The 13,981-nt window shown below is 39.2% G+C and overlaps 1 protein-coding gene across 1 annotated transcript in view; it reads left to right on the forward strand.

The window, feature by feature from the left end:
• srbd1 (S1 RNA binding domain 1) overlaps window positions 1-13,981 on the forward strand; it is a 64,871-nt gene that overhangs the window by 12,424 nt on the left and 38,466 nt on the right. Inside the window, exons 11-14 of the mRNA XM_030747461.1 lie at window positions 22-129; window positions 326-483; window positions 4,113-4,203; window positions 4,404-4,511. Coding sequence (XP_030603321.1) covers window positions 22-129; window positions 326-483; window positions 4,113-4,203; window positions 4,404-4,511 — 465 coding nt within the window. The remainder of the gene's footprint in view (window positions 1-21; window positions 130-325; window positions 484-4,112; window positions 4,204-4,403; window positions 4,512-13,981) is intronic.

Consider the following 13,981-nt stretch of genomic DNA (forward strand, 5'->3'; position numbering starts at 1 on the left):
CCCCCCACTGCTTTAATGCAGGTGGAGGCCAAAGACATTTGCAAGAAAAGAACTTCATGCAATCATTAGGAATGCAGTGGAAGACTCTTATAAAAGGCTTATTCTGCCTTTCCTCACTAGGAGTTACAGGTAAGTGTGAACTGTATTTTAAGGCTCTTTTTCCTTCAATATTGATTTATTCATTTATACCTGTCCCTATTCTATGTCCCTGTTTATTATTGTTATTATTAATTTCTTTTACCTTTTCAATTTCTTACTTTGTTGATGACTTCATTCACTTCTTTACCCTATCTTTCTGTATCTATCTGGCATTTTCTCTCTTTAGGACTAAACTGACGACTGCAGCGGAGAAGGAGTCAGTCGTCATGTTTGTGCGCAACCTCCGCCAGCGCCTTCTGGTATGTCCTGTTAGAGGCTGTGTCATCATGGGGGTGGACCCTGGCTTCAGACATGGCTGTAAGCTGGCAGTTCTCTCCCCTACTGGTAAGGAAACACAAAAGTGTGCTGGAATCAGTGTCAGTTATCACTTATATACACAAATAATAATACAAAAAAAAAAATAAAAATTATTGCTTAAGATATGATGATAAATGATTACCTCAATGTGGAAACACACTGGTGTTAATTAAAAAGGCAAACATGGACATTTAAGTACTGTTAAATGCAGCACAAATTATGAGATTTTACAAAGGATGATTTTATGAAGGACCTTTCCACAACCAGATTAAATAAATAAAACTAACAAACAAAAATGGACTCATTAGGTCCTGGGAATGTTTGTCCACTAACTGGTATTAAAAAAAAAACAAAAACACAATAAACAAAACAAACAAGCAAATAAAAAAAGAACATTGTACATTGTAGTATAGTCTCAGGAGGGCAGTTGTGCAAAGGAGGTTTATTACAACGGCATTATTTAATGAAGTTGGTGAATATATTTTGATACATTCATTAGGTATAAACTTAAATTATTGTTTCTCATCAACTGTATTTTATCACATTTTTCAAATTAAATTGTTCACTCAAATTTATGCCTAATAGATTTATATTTTCTTCTCTTTTATCTCTGTTTCTTTCTATAATACAATATATTGCCAAAAGTGTTCACTCACCAATCCAAATCATTGAATTCTGGTGTTCCCATCACTTCCACGGTTACAACTGTATAAAAGAGTGGTACTGTGATTGGATGCCACCTGTGCAGCAAGTCCAGTCTTGAAATTTCCTCACTACTAAATATTCCACAGTCAGCTGTTAGTGGTATTATAACACAGTGGAAGCAAATGGGAACGACAGCAACTCAGCCACAGAGTGGTAGGCCACGTAAAATGAGATGCATAGTGTGCAGAGGTCGCCAACTTTCAGCAGTCAATTGCTACAGACCTCCAAACTTCATGTGGCCTTCAGATTAGCCCAAGAACAGTGCGTAGAGAGCTTCAGGGAATGGGTTTCGAATAAAGACATGGATGAGTGAGTTTGGTGTGGAAGAACTTGACTGACCTGCACAGAGTCCTGACTTGAACACAACAGAACACCTTTGGGATCAATTAGAGCAGAGACTGCGAGCCCTGTGGATTAAGGATGTTACTGATATGTGTTTCAAGCAGACAAGTAAATACATTTGGCAGTATAGTGTATTAATTCCTTTTGTGCTTAATTCTTTTTGCTATTGATAATGGAAGTACCACCTGTTCAGTGTTATTGGGCCAGTTATGAAACCAAATATTTTGGCTCTATCTGTTATTACCAACAAGGTATGTGTGCATGCGAAAGGAAGACAAGTTGGCATGAACTTTGTGAGTCGTGTGTGTGTGTGTGTCCATTTTATCATTTTTTTAAAAATTTGTCTCAGTCCTCAAGCTGGCAAGGGATTGCCTCACATTCTGGATGACCGACTGTGTGGCTATAAGTTATGCGGACACACTTAAATAGTATCAGATACTGTGTGGTGTGGTCACAGGTTTGTGACTCCTGGCTCACGTCATTTCACAGCTTCAGATCTAAACTTCCCTTATAACAAATCAGTGAAGTGACTGACATTCTGTGGCAGCTTTGACAGACGAAAAGTCGTGGACTCAACTTGTGGTTTCGAAGGTTTATTTGAAGAGTTTGAAGAGTTTCAGTCAGGTTTCAGAATTCATCACAGTACAGAAACAGCATTAGTGAAGGTTACCAATGATCTTCTTAGAGCCTCTGACAGTGGACTCATCTCTGTTCTTGTCCTGTTGGACCTCAGTGCAGCTTTTGATACTGTTGACCATAACATTTTATTACAGAGATTAGAGCTTGCTATAGGTATTAAAGGTACTGCACTGCAGTGGTTTGAATCATATTTATCTCATAGACTCCAATTTGTTCATGTAAATGGGGAGTCTTCTTCACACACTAAGGTTAATTATGGAGTTCCACAGGGTTCTGTGCTAGGACCAATTTTATTTACATTATACATGCTTCCCTTAGGCAGTATTATTAGAAAGCACTGCATCAATTTTCATTGTTATGCAGATGATACTCAGCTTTACCTATCAATGAAGCCAGATGACACACATCAATTAGTTAAACTGCAGGAATGTCTTAAAGATATTAAGGCCTGGATGACCTCTAATTTCCTGCTTCTAAATTCAGATAAAACTGAAATTCTTGTTCTCGGCCCCACAAATCTTAGAAACATGGTGTCTAACCAGATACTTACTCTGGATGGCATTACTTTGGCCTCCAGGAACACTGTGAGAAATCTTGGAGTCATTTTTGACCAGGATATGTCCTTCAATGCACATATTAAACAAATATGTAGGACCGCTTTTTTGCATTTGCGCAATATTTCTAAAATTAGAAACATCCTTTCTCAGAGTGATGCTGAAAAGCTCATTCATGCATTTATTACTTCTAGGCTGGATTATTGTAATTCATTATTATCAGGCTGTCCTAAAAGCTTTCTGAAAAGCCTTCAGCTGATCCAAAATGCTGCAGCTAGAGTACTGACAGGGACTAGAAAGAGAGAGCAGATTTCTCCCATATTGGCTTCTCTTCATTGGCTCCCTGTTAAATCTAGAATAGAATTTAAAATTCTTCTCCTCACATACAAGGTCTTGAATAATCAGGCACCATCTTATCTCAAAGACCTCATAGTACCATATCACCCCAACAGAGCACTTCGCTCTCAGACTGCTGGCTTACTTGTGGTTCCTAGGATACTTAAGAGTAGAATGGGAGGCAGAGCCTTCAGCTTTCAGGCCCCTCTTCTGTGGAACCAGCTTCCAGCTTGGATTCGGGAGACAGACACCCTCTCTATTTTTAAGATTAGGCTTAAAACTTTCCTTTATGATAAAGCTTATAGTTAGGGCTGGATCAGGTGACCCTGAACCATCCCTTAGTTATGCTGCTATAGGCCTAGTCTGCTGGGGGGTTCACATAATGCACTGTTTCTCATTCACCTTATTTACTTTGTTTATACTCCACTCTGCATTTAATCATTAATTGATATTAATCTCTGGCTCTCTTCCACAGCATGTCTTTCTCTCCCCTCAGCCCAACCGGTCGCGGCAGATGACTGCCCCTCCCTGAGCCTGGTTCTGCTGGAGGTTTCTTCCTGTTAAAAGGGAGTTTTTCCTTTCCACTGTCGCCAAGTGCTTGCTCATAGGGGGTCGTTTTGACTGTTGGGTTTTCTCTGTATTATTGTAGGGTCTTTACCCACAATACAAAGTGCCTTGAGGCGACAGTTTGTTGTGATTTGGCGCTATATAAATAAAATTGAATTGAATTGAATTGAAGGCCAAATCGGGCCCGCCACAGGGTCCTGGCTCACCCTTCCACCAGTTTCAAATTGAGTCGGTAAAAGTGAGTGGTTTCAGCTATGTTTATTGTTGTGTAAACTCATTCAAATGTGAATTATAATAATGATGAGTCAGTTTATTTGAAAATACATAATCTTCTCCTCTATAATGCCTCCTGCCATTTTGAAAATGTGCCTCTTTCTGTCTCATTAGACATCTTATAGAGAAGAGACACGAGGTGATGGCATATAAGCTTAGTCTGTTGAGCTCTTCTCGTCATCAAAATTCCTCATCAGCAACACTTTATTCTCTCTCCCTCTCATTTTCTTTCCGTCTAAGGTCAGATTCTCCATACTGATGTTGTATACCTGCATAATTCAAACCAGCAAAGTGAAGCAGAGAAATTGCGCCACCTTATGCTCAAATACAGGTATTACTGCTAAAGAGTCTGTTTAAGTATAGTGTTTCTTTTTAGATTGTGTATATTTGTGCTTGCTCAGTGTTACAAAGTCCACTGAACTGTATATTATTAAAATTTAAAGGGTACTCAAAACCTAGTTATAGTTTTTCAGCAGTTTAGGGTTTCTTTCTTAATCCTCACTTTTCTCCTCTTCATCTTGTCCATATTAGCTGTAATAGGATTGCCATTGGCAATGGGACAGCATGTCGGGAAACTGAGTCCTTCTTCGCTGACCTCATCTCCAGGCATTATTTTCATCCCCTGGATGTCTCCTATTGGTAAGATCATGTGTATTATGGAATAGTCCTCAACTGATGTTTTATAAGCATAAGCGCCTCTAGAAGATGCCCGATGGATGACTTCCATGGCACAGTTGAATGTTTATTGGGTTTGAATGATTTGCATCTTAAACAGTAACAGAACACTATAAACTGTGGCTCTTTAGATGTTTTGGATGTTTTGCAAGATATGGTACTTTTTCTAAAAGGAAAATTACAAAGTAGGTAGGGATTTGTGAGTCTGTGTAGTAAAAATGTTGCACCAGAAACAAACAAACTGAATTGGTTCTGAAATGATTCTGCATAAAATCAGAGACACATTTGCAACCAACTAACAGGAACTCCATTTGCGCTGCCTACTTTTAAAGTTAACTTTAGCTGTCGCGTCTTGTTCCACCTGTGTGCTTTATGTTATGCTCTTTGTACCACAATACCACTCTGCTGGGCTAGACCAAGGCTATTCACCTTGCCATATGTAATTATATATGCTAATAATAATATATGCTAATAATAATGAATATTTCACAGTACATTTTTATATTTCAATAAAAACGAGCTGCAGTTATAGGTCCCACTCTTAGAGAAACCCCCAGGGATCTTTCAGGACTGAAATATACTTTTTGACAAGATGTTCATGAAATAGCCTTGAGTGTCATTTATACAACTTCACTGCCAGTGTGTACTCTCTGTCATTATGAAAGAGTAGGATAAGGGTAGTCATTGGGATGACGGGAGGTATCAGTTACTCTGATTCCAGATAGTGAATTGGCCTTGGATTGTTTTCATTCAACATTCTTATCTATTTGTAATAAACATGCTCCTGTTAAGAAGTTTAGGATTTGTGGTAGGACTAATCCTTGGTTTACATAGTTTTTCAGTTACTTCATTAAGAAACAAGGCATGGCCCAAGGAAAGATTTTCAAACTCTTCAGCTACCTGGAATATATTTAGAACCTTAAGAATTAAGTGCAACTCAATTATGATAAAATCCAAGTTCTGTTAAAGGAATTGAGTGATTGTATTAATAGAGTCAAAAGTTGTGTCATATATTTGCATATCCGGATCATATCCCGATCATGGACAGTAGTAATATTCTTCTTACTGCAACAAATGAGGATGTGTCTTTTTTCAGCTGGTCAAAAATGTGCTTAAATGGAGTTTCACATGTTAAATTCGTGTAGCCTGCAAATCCAGAATCTGGACCAGATCCAGATGATGTTCGGTTTGGGTCAGTGTACTTTTTGGTCATTCGTTTTTCCCATTTTTTCCATTTTGAAGACAGATATTGAAAAATGAAAAATGGATTAGTTACTCGTTTCCACTTCTTCCCATAGACCGAACTGAAAAAGCCTTTCGGATGAGAGGTGAAAAATCTTCAAGAAACTTGAATAAGTCCAGTCGCCTTTTTTTCAAGCTCCAGAGACTATGTATGTACATACGTATGTATGTCTATAGGAAGAAGTGGAAATGGTAAAATAAAGGTAATAACAATCACCAAGATCAGGAATTGATGATGATGATAAATAAGACATTATGATCTTGGTACAGAAATAAAGTAAACACAATGAAGATGAAAATGTGGGACAACAGTGATGAGGAATCTTGAAGAATAAAAACTGAGGAGCATAATGTGTGTGAGCAAGAAAGCAGGACGCAGATGTAGAGTAAGGCTAAGAGGAATGTGTCCTCAAGTGAATATTGTCCATTAAAGCCATCTGGACTCTGTTACACTTTGGTCCAATTAAAGAGACGCTTTGTGGTCAACGTTGTGTCTGTAACCAGGCCCAGTCCAAACTTAAGAATATAACAGCGCAGAACCTCTGTCCAAGCATAATAACCACCGGCCTCTCCTCACTCTGTCTCACTCGCTCTCTACTGAGTTCCATGTGTGTTTGTTGACTTGAGGTTCGAAATGGGACCACAGCCACAAGAGATACATGAATGTCTATGTATAAGGTTTTTTTTTCTCAGCACCTTTTGAGTTCATACACACATAAACTTCAAAGGTTGTACTTTGGGTATAATAGCCCATATTTTTTTCTCTAATGTTACATTGTCTGTTGTCTATTAAGAACAGAAACGGTGAAAGTGAGGCGTTTAGCAAGTTAATGTCCACTTGATTATTTTCATGACAGATGTTTTTTCTTTTGAGCACCTCCAGAGCAGCAAAATTTTACATCTTGATATAATAACCTTCTTGTTCATTCTTTTGCTGCAGCTGTTGGCATTCATGCTTTTCACAAAACAGAAGAATTTTGGATTTCTGTTTGACGTGGTGCTATCTGAATGTCCTGTATCACCCAATGTGATTATTACATTTTTGTTTGAACATGCAACACGTGTAAATAGTCTGTCCTTGCCTTGATATGGTTTGTGGAATAAAGGCATTTGCAAGTGTGTGAACTGTAGAAGAGCAGAAAGATGTTATTTTAACATTAGCTATTGAAATATGGTTGCTGCTTTCCAGAGATAACATCTCTCCAGAATCATCTGGTCTTATGTCTCACTTTGGTTTCTTTGGACAGTGGCTGAGTAAGACTTGGAAATAGAAGATAAAGTAGATGTTAAAATAGAATCTACATTTGTCAAATGCAAAATTTACACTCTGCAATAGCTGCATTTTCTGACCCCCTTCTCTCTCAGACTTCTGTCTCATTCTCATGGCCTGTTTACTGCTCTTTTCTTATTCTCTCCCTCCATATTGATCAGTGTTTTAACATCATGTGTCCCTTTCCTGACTTTGCCTCCTTAATTATTATTGTTATTATTATTATTAAGCAACATTAACTCTGTGCCTGAGATGCTATGAAGTATTCAGGCTATACTTTCAAGTTACATCAGTTGTATATCAGTAAGTATACTTATTTCTGCATGTTTTTATTTTGCCATTCCTGTTTTAAGGAAAATGATTTTGTGCTGGAAGGAGCCTTCCTACTAACACAAATGGAACAAATAGCCTATTGGATGTGGAAATTGTGTAGTCATCCCCTTGGTTGCTATATATTTTTTTTTAATCAACACTGATTGAGCTTTTTTTCTTTGCCACTCCTCATGGTTATCAAACATACAATTCTAATTCTCTTTCCTGCGCATGTTTTGGGATTGGGCATACCTGTTTTGCTGCTGGATTAGTAATGTGTGTTTATTTTTACTTAAGACTGGCTAACTGTGTCAATTTTGACAGAAACGTCCCTTGCAGGATGATAATGATTACATGGCTGATTAAAGGATAACTGGCCTCAAGGAGTGACCGTTGTTTACTGTGAAGGTCTCGCTCCCCCGCTGACCAACCCACAGCTGACCCTGACTTGCTTCTAAGACATCCTCATTACTGGGACAGCAAGGATGATCGCAGTGATGGAGAATAGCTGTGTAGCATCAAAAACAGTAGGGGTCTTTGCGCTTGCTGTGAATGACCACAGTATAATTAATTGACCTAGTTTCTGGTATACTTTGTGTGTTTGCATTAGCTTTTGTAGGCTGCTGTAATACCAGATTGGTTCCCAATAGCTTTTACTTGACAGGTGTAGAAAGGCTTTTATGCATCAGTTGCTGGCTGAGTCATGGTGGTGGAAAACCACCAGCACAGACAAAATATTCTTGAGTGGAATATGATCACTTTGTAAACACCGTGTTTCAGGGTGTTTACAGGTTGAGTCTTTGTTGTCCATGTTCCTTTGGTGTTCCTTGGGTTTTTTTTTCCCCCACCCTGCTCTCTCTGTCTAGTTAAGACATCATTACTAATTTAAGTAGTATGTTAAATGTGTGGAATTATTGGTATTTACATTTTTTTTCCCCCACTACTGTACTTTTAGAGGTATTAGATTAGGCTGGTTTCTTTGACGCTGTGTGTACCTCTGCGAACACATGTGTTGGTAATTAGGCCTCCCCTCTCTTCTCCTTTCCTCCCCTTTACTGTCAGCTTTGACTATGCCGTAGTTCATTAAAGTCCTCAGCCTCATTTGCACCGTCTGCTTCCTGTCTCCCTGTGAGCCTTCATTGTGTCACTACCCCCACCCTTCAGCACCCTGTCTTCTCCACCCGCCTGTCTCTCTCTCCCTCTCTGTCCTTCTGCCTCAGTGCTCAGATGGAATGACAGCCAGAAATGGCAGCCTGCGGGACATACATACTTGTATTTTGACTATGTGTGTGCGTGTGTGTGCATGCAGTTTTCCTTGCCTTAGTCCTGTTTGAATCGACTCTTCGCGCTCAGCATCACCATAATGTTTTTTTCAAAGACGGCGAAACAAGGGCACAGATTGAGTCTTTGTGTGTAAGACTACGTAGTGTCATTTTGGAGGTAAAGGTGTGATCGCCTGTTTGTTCTGTGCAGTTGTAATAATCATGCTAATTTGTTTCTGTGTTAATGGAGAAACTATGTATAATGGACTGCACATAGTAACTGCATTAGGCCACAAAAAATACATTGTACCATGGTTAACTTATATGTAGTTAATGTTAGCAGTTAATATTTTCCTTATTTTAATCTTTCAATTTTTTAAACTTGGAAATTCAACAGAAAAAGCCAGCTTGAAAGTGAAATTTAACCCAAGTAATTATTAAAATTGTTGCTGAATAATTTTCTGTTGATTGGGTAATTCTTTTTTTTTTTTCAGCACAGATTTACAGTCAGGATCCATTTACAAGCCTTTTCTGGTGTCTCATCTTACACTAAAATGATGGCTTACTTCAGAGTATATTAATAACAGCCATATGACCTCATAAATATTTAGGCAGGTTGGCAGTATCACTGTGGCTATACAGGGCCTTTTTCAATTAACACATTTAAATGATACATTACACAAACTGACTACAATGTGGGTACTTGTCTTAGATTTCAGCACACTGATTATTATAAGGCAGGTCTGGTTCTCTTTTGTTGATTTTGTATAATGGAAAAAATGTTGAGTGAACTTGGCTTTCCTGATCACTTAAGTGGATAAGCTCTGTGATGTTTATAAACATTTTCCTCAAATGATATAAAACCTTTTATATTCAAGAGAAGCTTGAGAGTTTATACAAATAAATGTTAGGACTATATGCGTAGCATAAAAAAATTAAGATTATTGAAACATGACTATCATAAGAAAAAAATAGTATTTAGATGTTAATTATGGAGAAGACCCCAGGATTAAGTGGAACAGCTTTTAAGTGCATCGGATGGAGCAGTCTTTATCTTCCTTTTCTTTTTTCTTTTGCAGCATGAGAATTAAATTACAGTCTGACTCTTCATAGTCCTGTTAGATTTAAAACATAGTCACCTTGCATGATTAAGCTTGAACAATGCCTCTATGGATGACCAGTATCCTGCAGGACATTATACAGCATGAGGTATTATTAAACTGACAAGGTTTGTCTGTGCTGATGATGGCCCTCACTGAATGCACATTAGGTTACTTGTCATACAGCTGTGAGCCAATAATTTTAGGACCTTCTGCTGCACATCGGTTTGTGACACATTAGAAGAAAACTCCACATTTCTGACTTAAGTAAACTATTTTTCTAGGTTGTTGGTGACTTAAATGTCTATATAAATGTGAGTTTAGGTGTTAAGTATGTGCCAGTGTGCACCTGCTCTGATTGCCTGGGTATTGTCATTAGCACCTGCTCATTGCTAGCTCGGTGCCCAGTATGTGTGCGCGCGTCTCTCTTTCTCCTACTTGCCTGGTTAGAGCAGCGTGACCTCAGCTGTCATTGTGCTTTACCACTGATAGAGCATGCAGGCTTTGTCAAAGCTCATAAGAGTGCACAACATGGGTCAGACAGATGCTTGAGTGGGAATGTTGGTGTGGTGGAGTGTTTTGCTTGGTGATATGACACAACAGTGGTCACTGTCTCTTTCGTCAGGTGGTCTCCAGATTTTTGGGAGGGAATCTTATTGGTAGGAAGGCCACACTTAGACACACACACACACACACACACACACACATATACACATATAGACTTGAGGCAGAGAGAAGTGAGCTCTGGAGGATGAGTTTTATGGATTTTTTTAATTCAAAAATGCTTTTGCCATTCTCTGTGTGCTGCAGCTTTAGCCTTTGGTTAAATGCACAAACTATATGTAAACTGTTGACAACCTCTTAAGTGTTGGATTATGGTTGCAATATGAGTGATTAAAGATTTTTATTTTTACCTTTTGAGCAAAATAAAGAGACACGAATCTAGTGGTTGATAACTGTGGGTCTGTGGTTGAAGGGGCTTATGTTGAATTGGACTGAGCTGTACAAATGATAAAAGCCGAGAGTGCATTAAAAAAATATTGAGCTGAAATCTCTATAATTGGTCAGCTTTAAACACTAACTGGTTTCACAGTGTTAACACTGCATTACATTGCTTTACATGTTTTGAGCTTTAAGCATGAAGGATGGCAGGTTGACAGTGTTTGGCTGTAACAAGTTGATGTTATTATATCAGAGGGCAAGAATATGTGGGGGTAAGGTTAGAGAGAACTTTGGGCAATGGTGATGATACACACGCACTCTGACCACTGCTAAAGGCAAACAGAAACGACATCCAATTTCTTGACCACTTGCTCTGTCGCTCCTCAAGGCAACGGGATGACCGACCCTCTTATTCTTTTTCATAAACACATAATCAGCTCCTGCAGGGCCTGCATGTCACAGCTCCAACCACCAGTTCTGTTTGCACTGAATAAATGACTTGATTAATTGCAATGTATTATTATGAAATTCATAGTTTTTATTTTGCTGTGGCTTAATGAAACTACTTTGGCCATTTGATGACTTTTGCTACAGTTTATCTTAAATCTTTTTTGGGTGTGTTTCTGACTTGTAGCTACATTGTACTCTGTAGGTGATAAAAGTAGTATGCCATCTCTCTTTCTAGTACTAGTCATTATTTTTTTTCCTTAATTGGATCATACTGTAGAGGTACCTGAGAGTAACACAAGCAGCAGAAGAAATACTCAAAACAGCGGTGTCTAATAACAGCCTCTGCCTGCCCTGACACACAGGCATGCTTATAATAAGTCCTTGACTGTCTTGCCCTCTAGCTCGCTCCTGTTGGGATGAGATCATTATTACTGGCTACTTGATGGACCTGGAGGACAGTGGTGGAGACTGTATGTATGACTGTATGTGGGTGCGGGTATGTGTATCCCCTGTCATGTCCTGTGTCCAGGCATGCTCCCAGGGCCAAGCAGAGAGAGTGATGAACATACAGTGGCAGGACAAGTGATGACTGAATGACATCCAGGCACTCAGGCCCCATTGAAGGTTTGAAGGTTGGATATGAGGTGGTGCAGAGGGACAGATGGATTTAGAGACATGGAAAGGCCTCAGCTTGGCTTTGGGGTGCATCTTCATATTAGAAGAGGAAAATAAACCCACGGGTAAATAAAGAGGTTAAGACTTTGCCTTAAAATTCACAATGAATGAGTCAGACTCCGAAAATATTGGAGGTGCTGAATAAACATTTCAGAGAGAAAACTGTAACAGAACAAAATCTTTTCTTTACTTCTTTGTGGACAGGTTGTGGGTCATGATGTAGAGTGGCATTTTCATTAAATGCGGTTGTCTTAACCAAATGTTCCTGAACAGGACCCAAGTTCAGATGAGTCAGCAAGCGTGTGTTAGTGTGTGGAAAACTGTAAAATGCTGCTTTGTCCATTACAGGTTATTTACAGAAGGCAAGCACTATTGTTTGCATTTATCAGGATTATTTGAGGTAAGTCTTCACCTCCAGAGTGTAGAGTGCAACTAAATAAGTATATAGAAATGTATTTATTTAAATGGCAAAAGATGGGTTATAGAAATAGATTAGTTAATGGTAAAATGTATGGATTTTGGCATTTATTAACGACAAAACTACAGATAGTAGAAATTTCTTCTATCAAATCCCCAGTCCCTGTCAAAATGTAACTGTGCTGCTTGGTTGAATGAAATGAAAAAAGATTGATGTCTAAAAGATAAGAGCAGTGAATGACTTTGATGAAGATAAGTTTGAAGAAAAATTCTTATTTAGTTGAATTTGATAGAGATTACAATAGGATGACTTACCTGTTAATAATAGTGGGAAAGCATGTTGGAGGGAAAATGGTGGCGTGATGCATTTTTGCTTTTCTGCAGCCCATCTCTAGCGTTGTCTCGAAACCTTTTGCCCATCAAAGTGTGAAAGTCTGAAGGGCATGAAAAGCACTGTGACATCTGTGCCCACCTTCTGTGCTCTTCATAGCTTTTTCATTTCATCTCGTTTGCCCTTTCTTTTGGGTGCAAAGCAAAAAGCCTTTCTTGCTTTCCTTCCTTCCGTCCCCAAGGAGCTCTTATAGGGATTTTGCTAGTTTAATTACTAGCCTATACAGCTTGTATAATAAAGTACTATAACAGCTATTGTTTCTTGAAGAAGGTATATTTGGACTTGTGTTAAGCTTAGCATAGTGACAGATGGTTTGGGTTAGTCTGAGGGTTTGGCATTTGCAGGTGGTGGACAGTAAATATCTGCCACTTTCATCCTGCTCAGCCACAGCCCTGTCCTTCCTCCCACCATGCCTCACTGGTGGCCAGCCTCTGTCCCTTCTTCTTCCCCACATTTCACCCTGCATCTTCCCTTAGGGTTACACTGTTCCCTACGATAGTCTTGTGTGTGTGACAAACATGTGATAAGTGTGTGTGACATGCCTTGTGTGGATTTGTCATTTGGTTGTGTGTTTGCATGTGGCTGTGTATGCTTTTGTGTATGACACAAGTGCAGGCCTTTCCTGCTACCAGACTGACATAAGTGTCTGTGAGGCTTTGCTCTTTTCAGACATTCCTCACACTGGCAGTTAGAGTTTATGTGTGTGTGCGTTCGCCTGCCTGCCTTCTAGCGCCTCCATAGAGACTGACGGCCTCTGACACCTGCCATTTGGACGCTTTTCTCTGTGAAAAATGTCATTGTCTTCAGACCCGACGTGTGTGTGTGTGTGTGTGTGTGTGTGTGTGTGTGTGTGAGAGAGAGAGAGAGAGAGAGAGAGTGTGAGAGAGAGAGATATGGCGCATCCCTCAATTTGTCTCCCTCAGGTCAAGCTTTGCAGCTGACTGAACAATGGAACCAAGCTGTTTGAACAGCCGGGACAGAGAAACTTACTGTGTGTGTGTGTGTGTCTGTGGGTGGGTGGGTGTGTGCAAATGCGTTTTTGGGTGATAACATCTGATGTTACAGCTCCTTCTGAGGCAGTAAACAAACCAAGTATCTTGAACACAAACAGAGCTGCTTCAAAGATTAAGTCATAATAGAAAATATGGTCCAGGTTATAAGGCTGCTTTCTTCAGCACATTTATGTAAAACAATTAATAAGAAAGTTTCTACTTTAGGTTGAGTAGGTGTACATTAATATAGAAATAAATCTATGGGAGATCTATAGCGTTCGCTGTTTCCTTTGCATAGTAACCAGCAGAGTCTTTGTATCTTTCCTGGTAATGCCTTTCCTTCACTGGAGCCACCTCCAGCTCTTCCTGTTTGTGGGCTCT

This window comes from Archocentrus centrarchus, chromosome 15, assembly GCF_007364275.1.
Source record: "Archocentrus centrarchus isolate MPI-CPG fArcCen1 chromosome 15, fArcCen1, whole genome shotgun sequence".
NCBI lineage: Eukaryota > Metazoa > Chordata > Actinopteri > Cichliformes > Cichlidae > Archocentrus > Archocentrus centrarchus.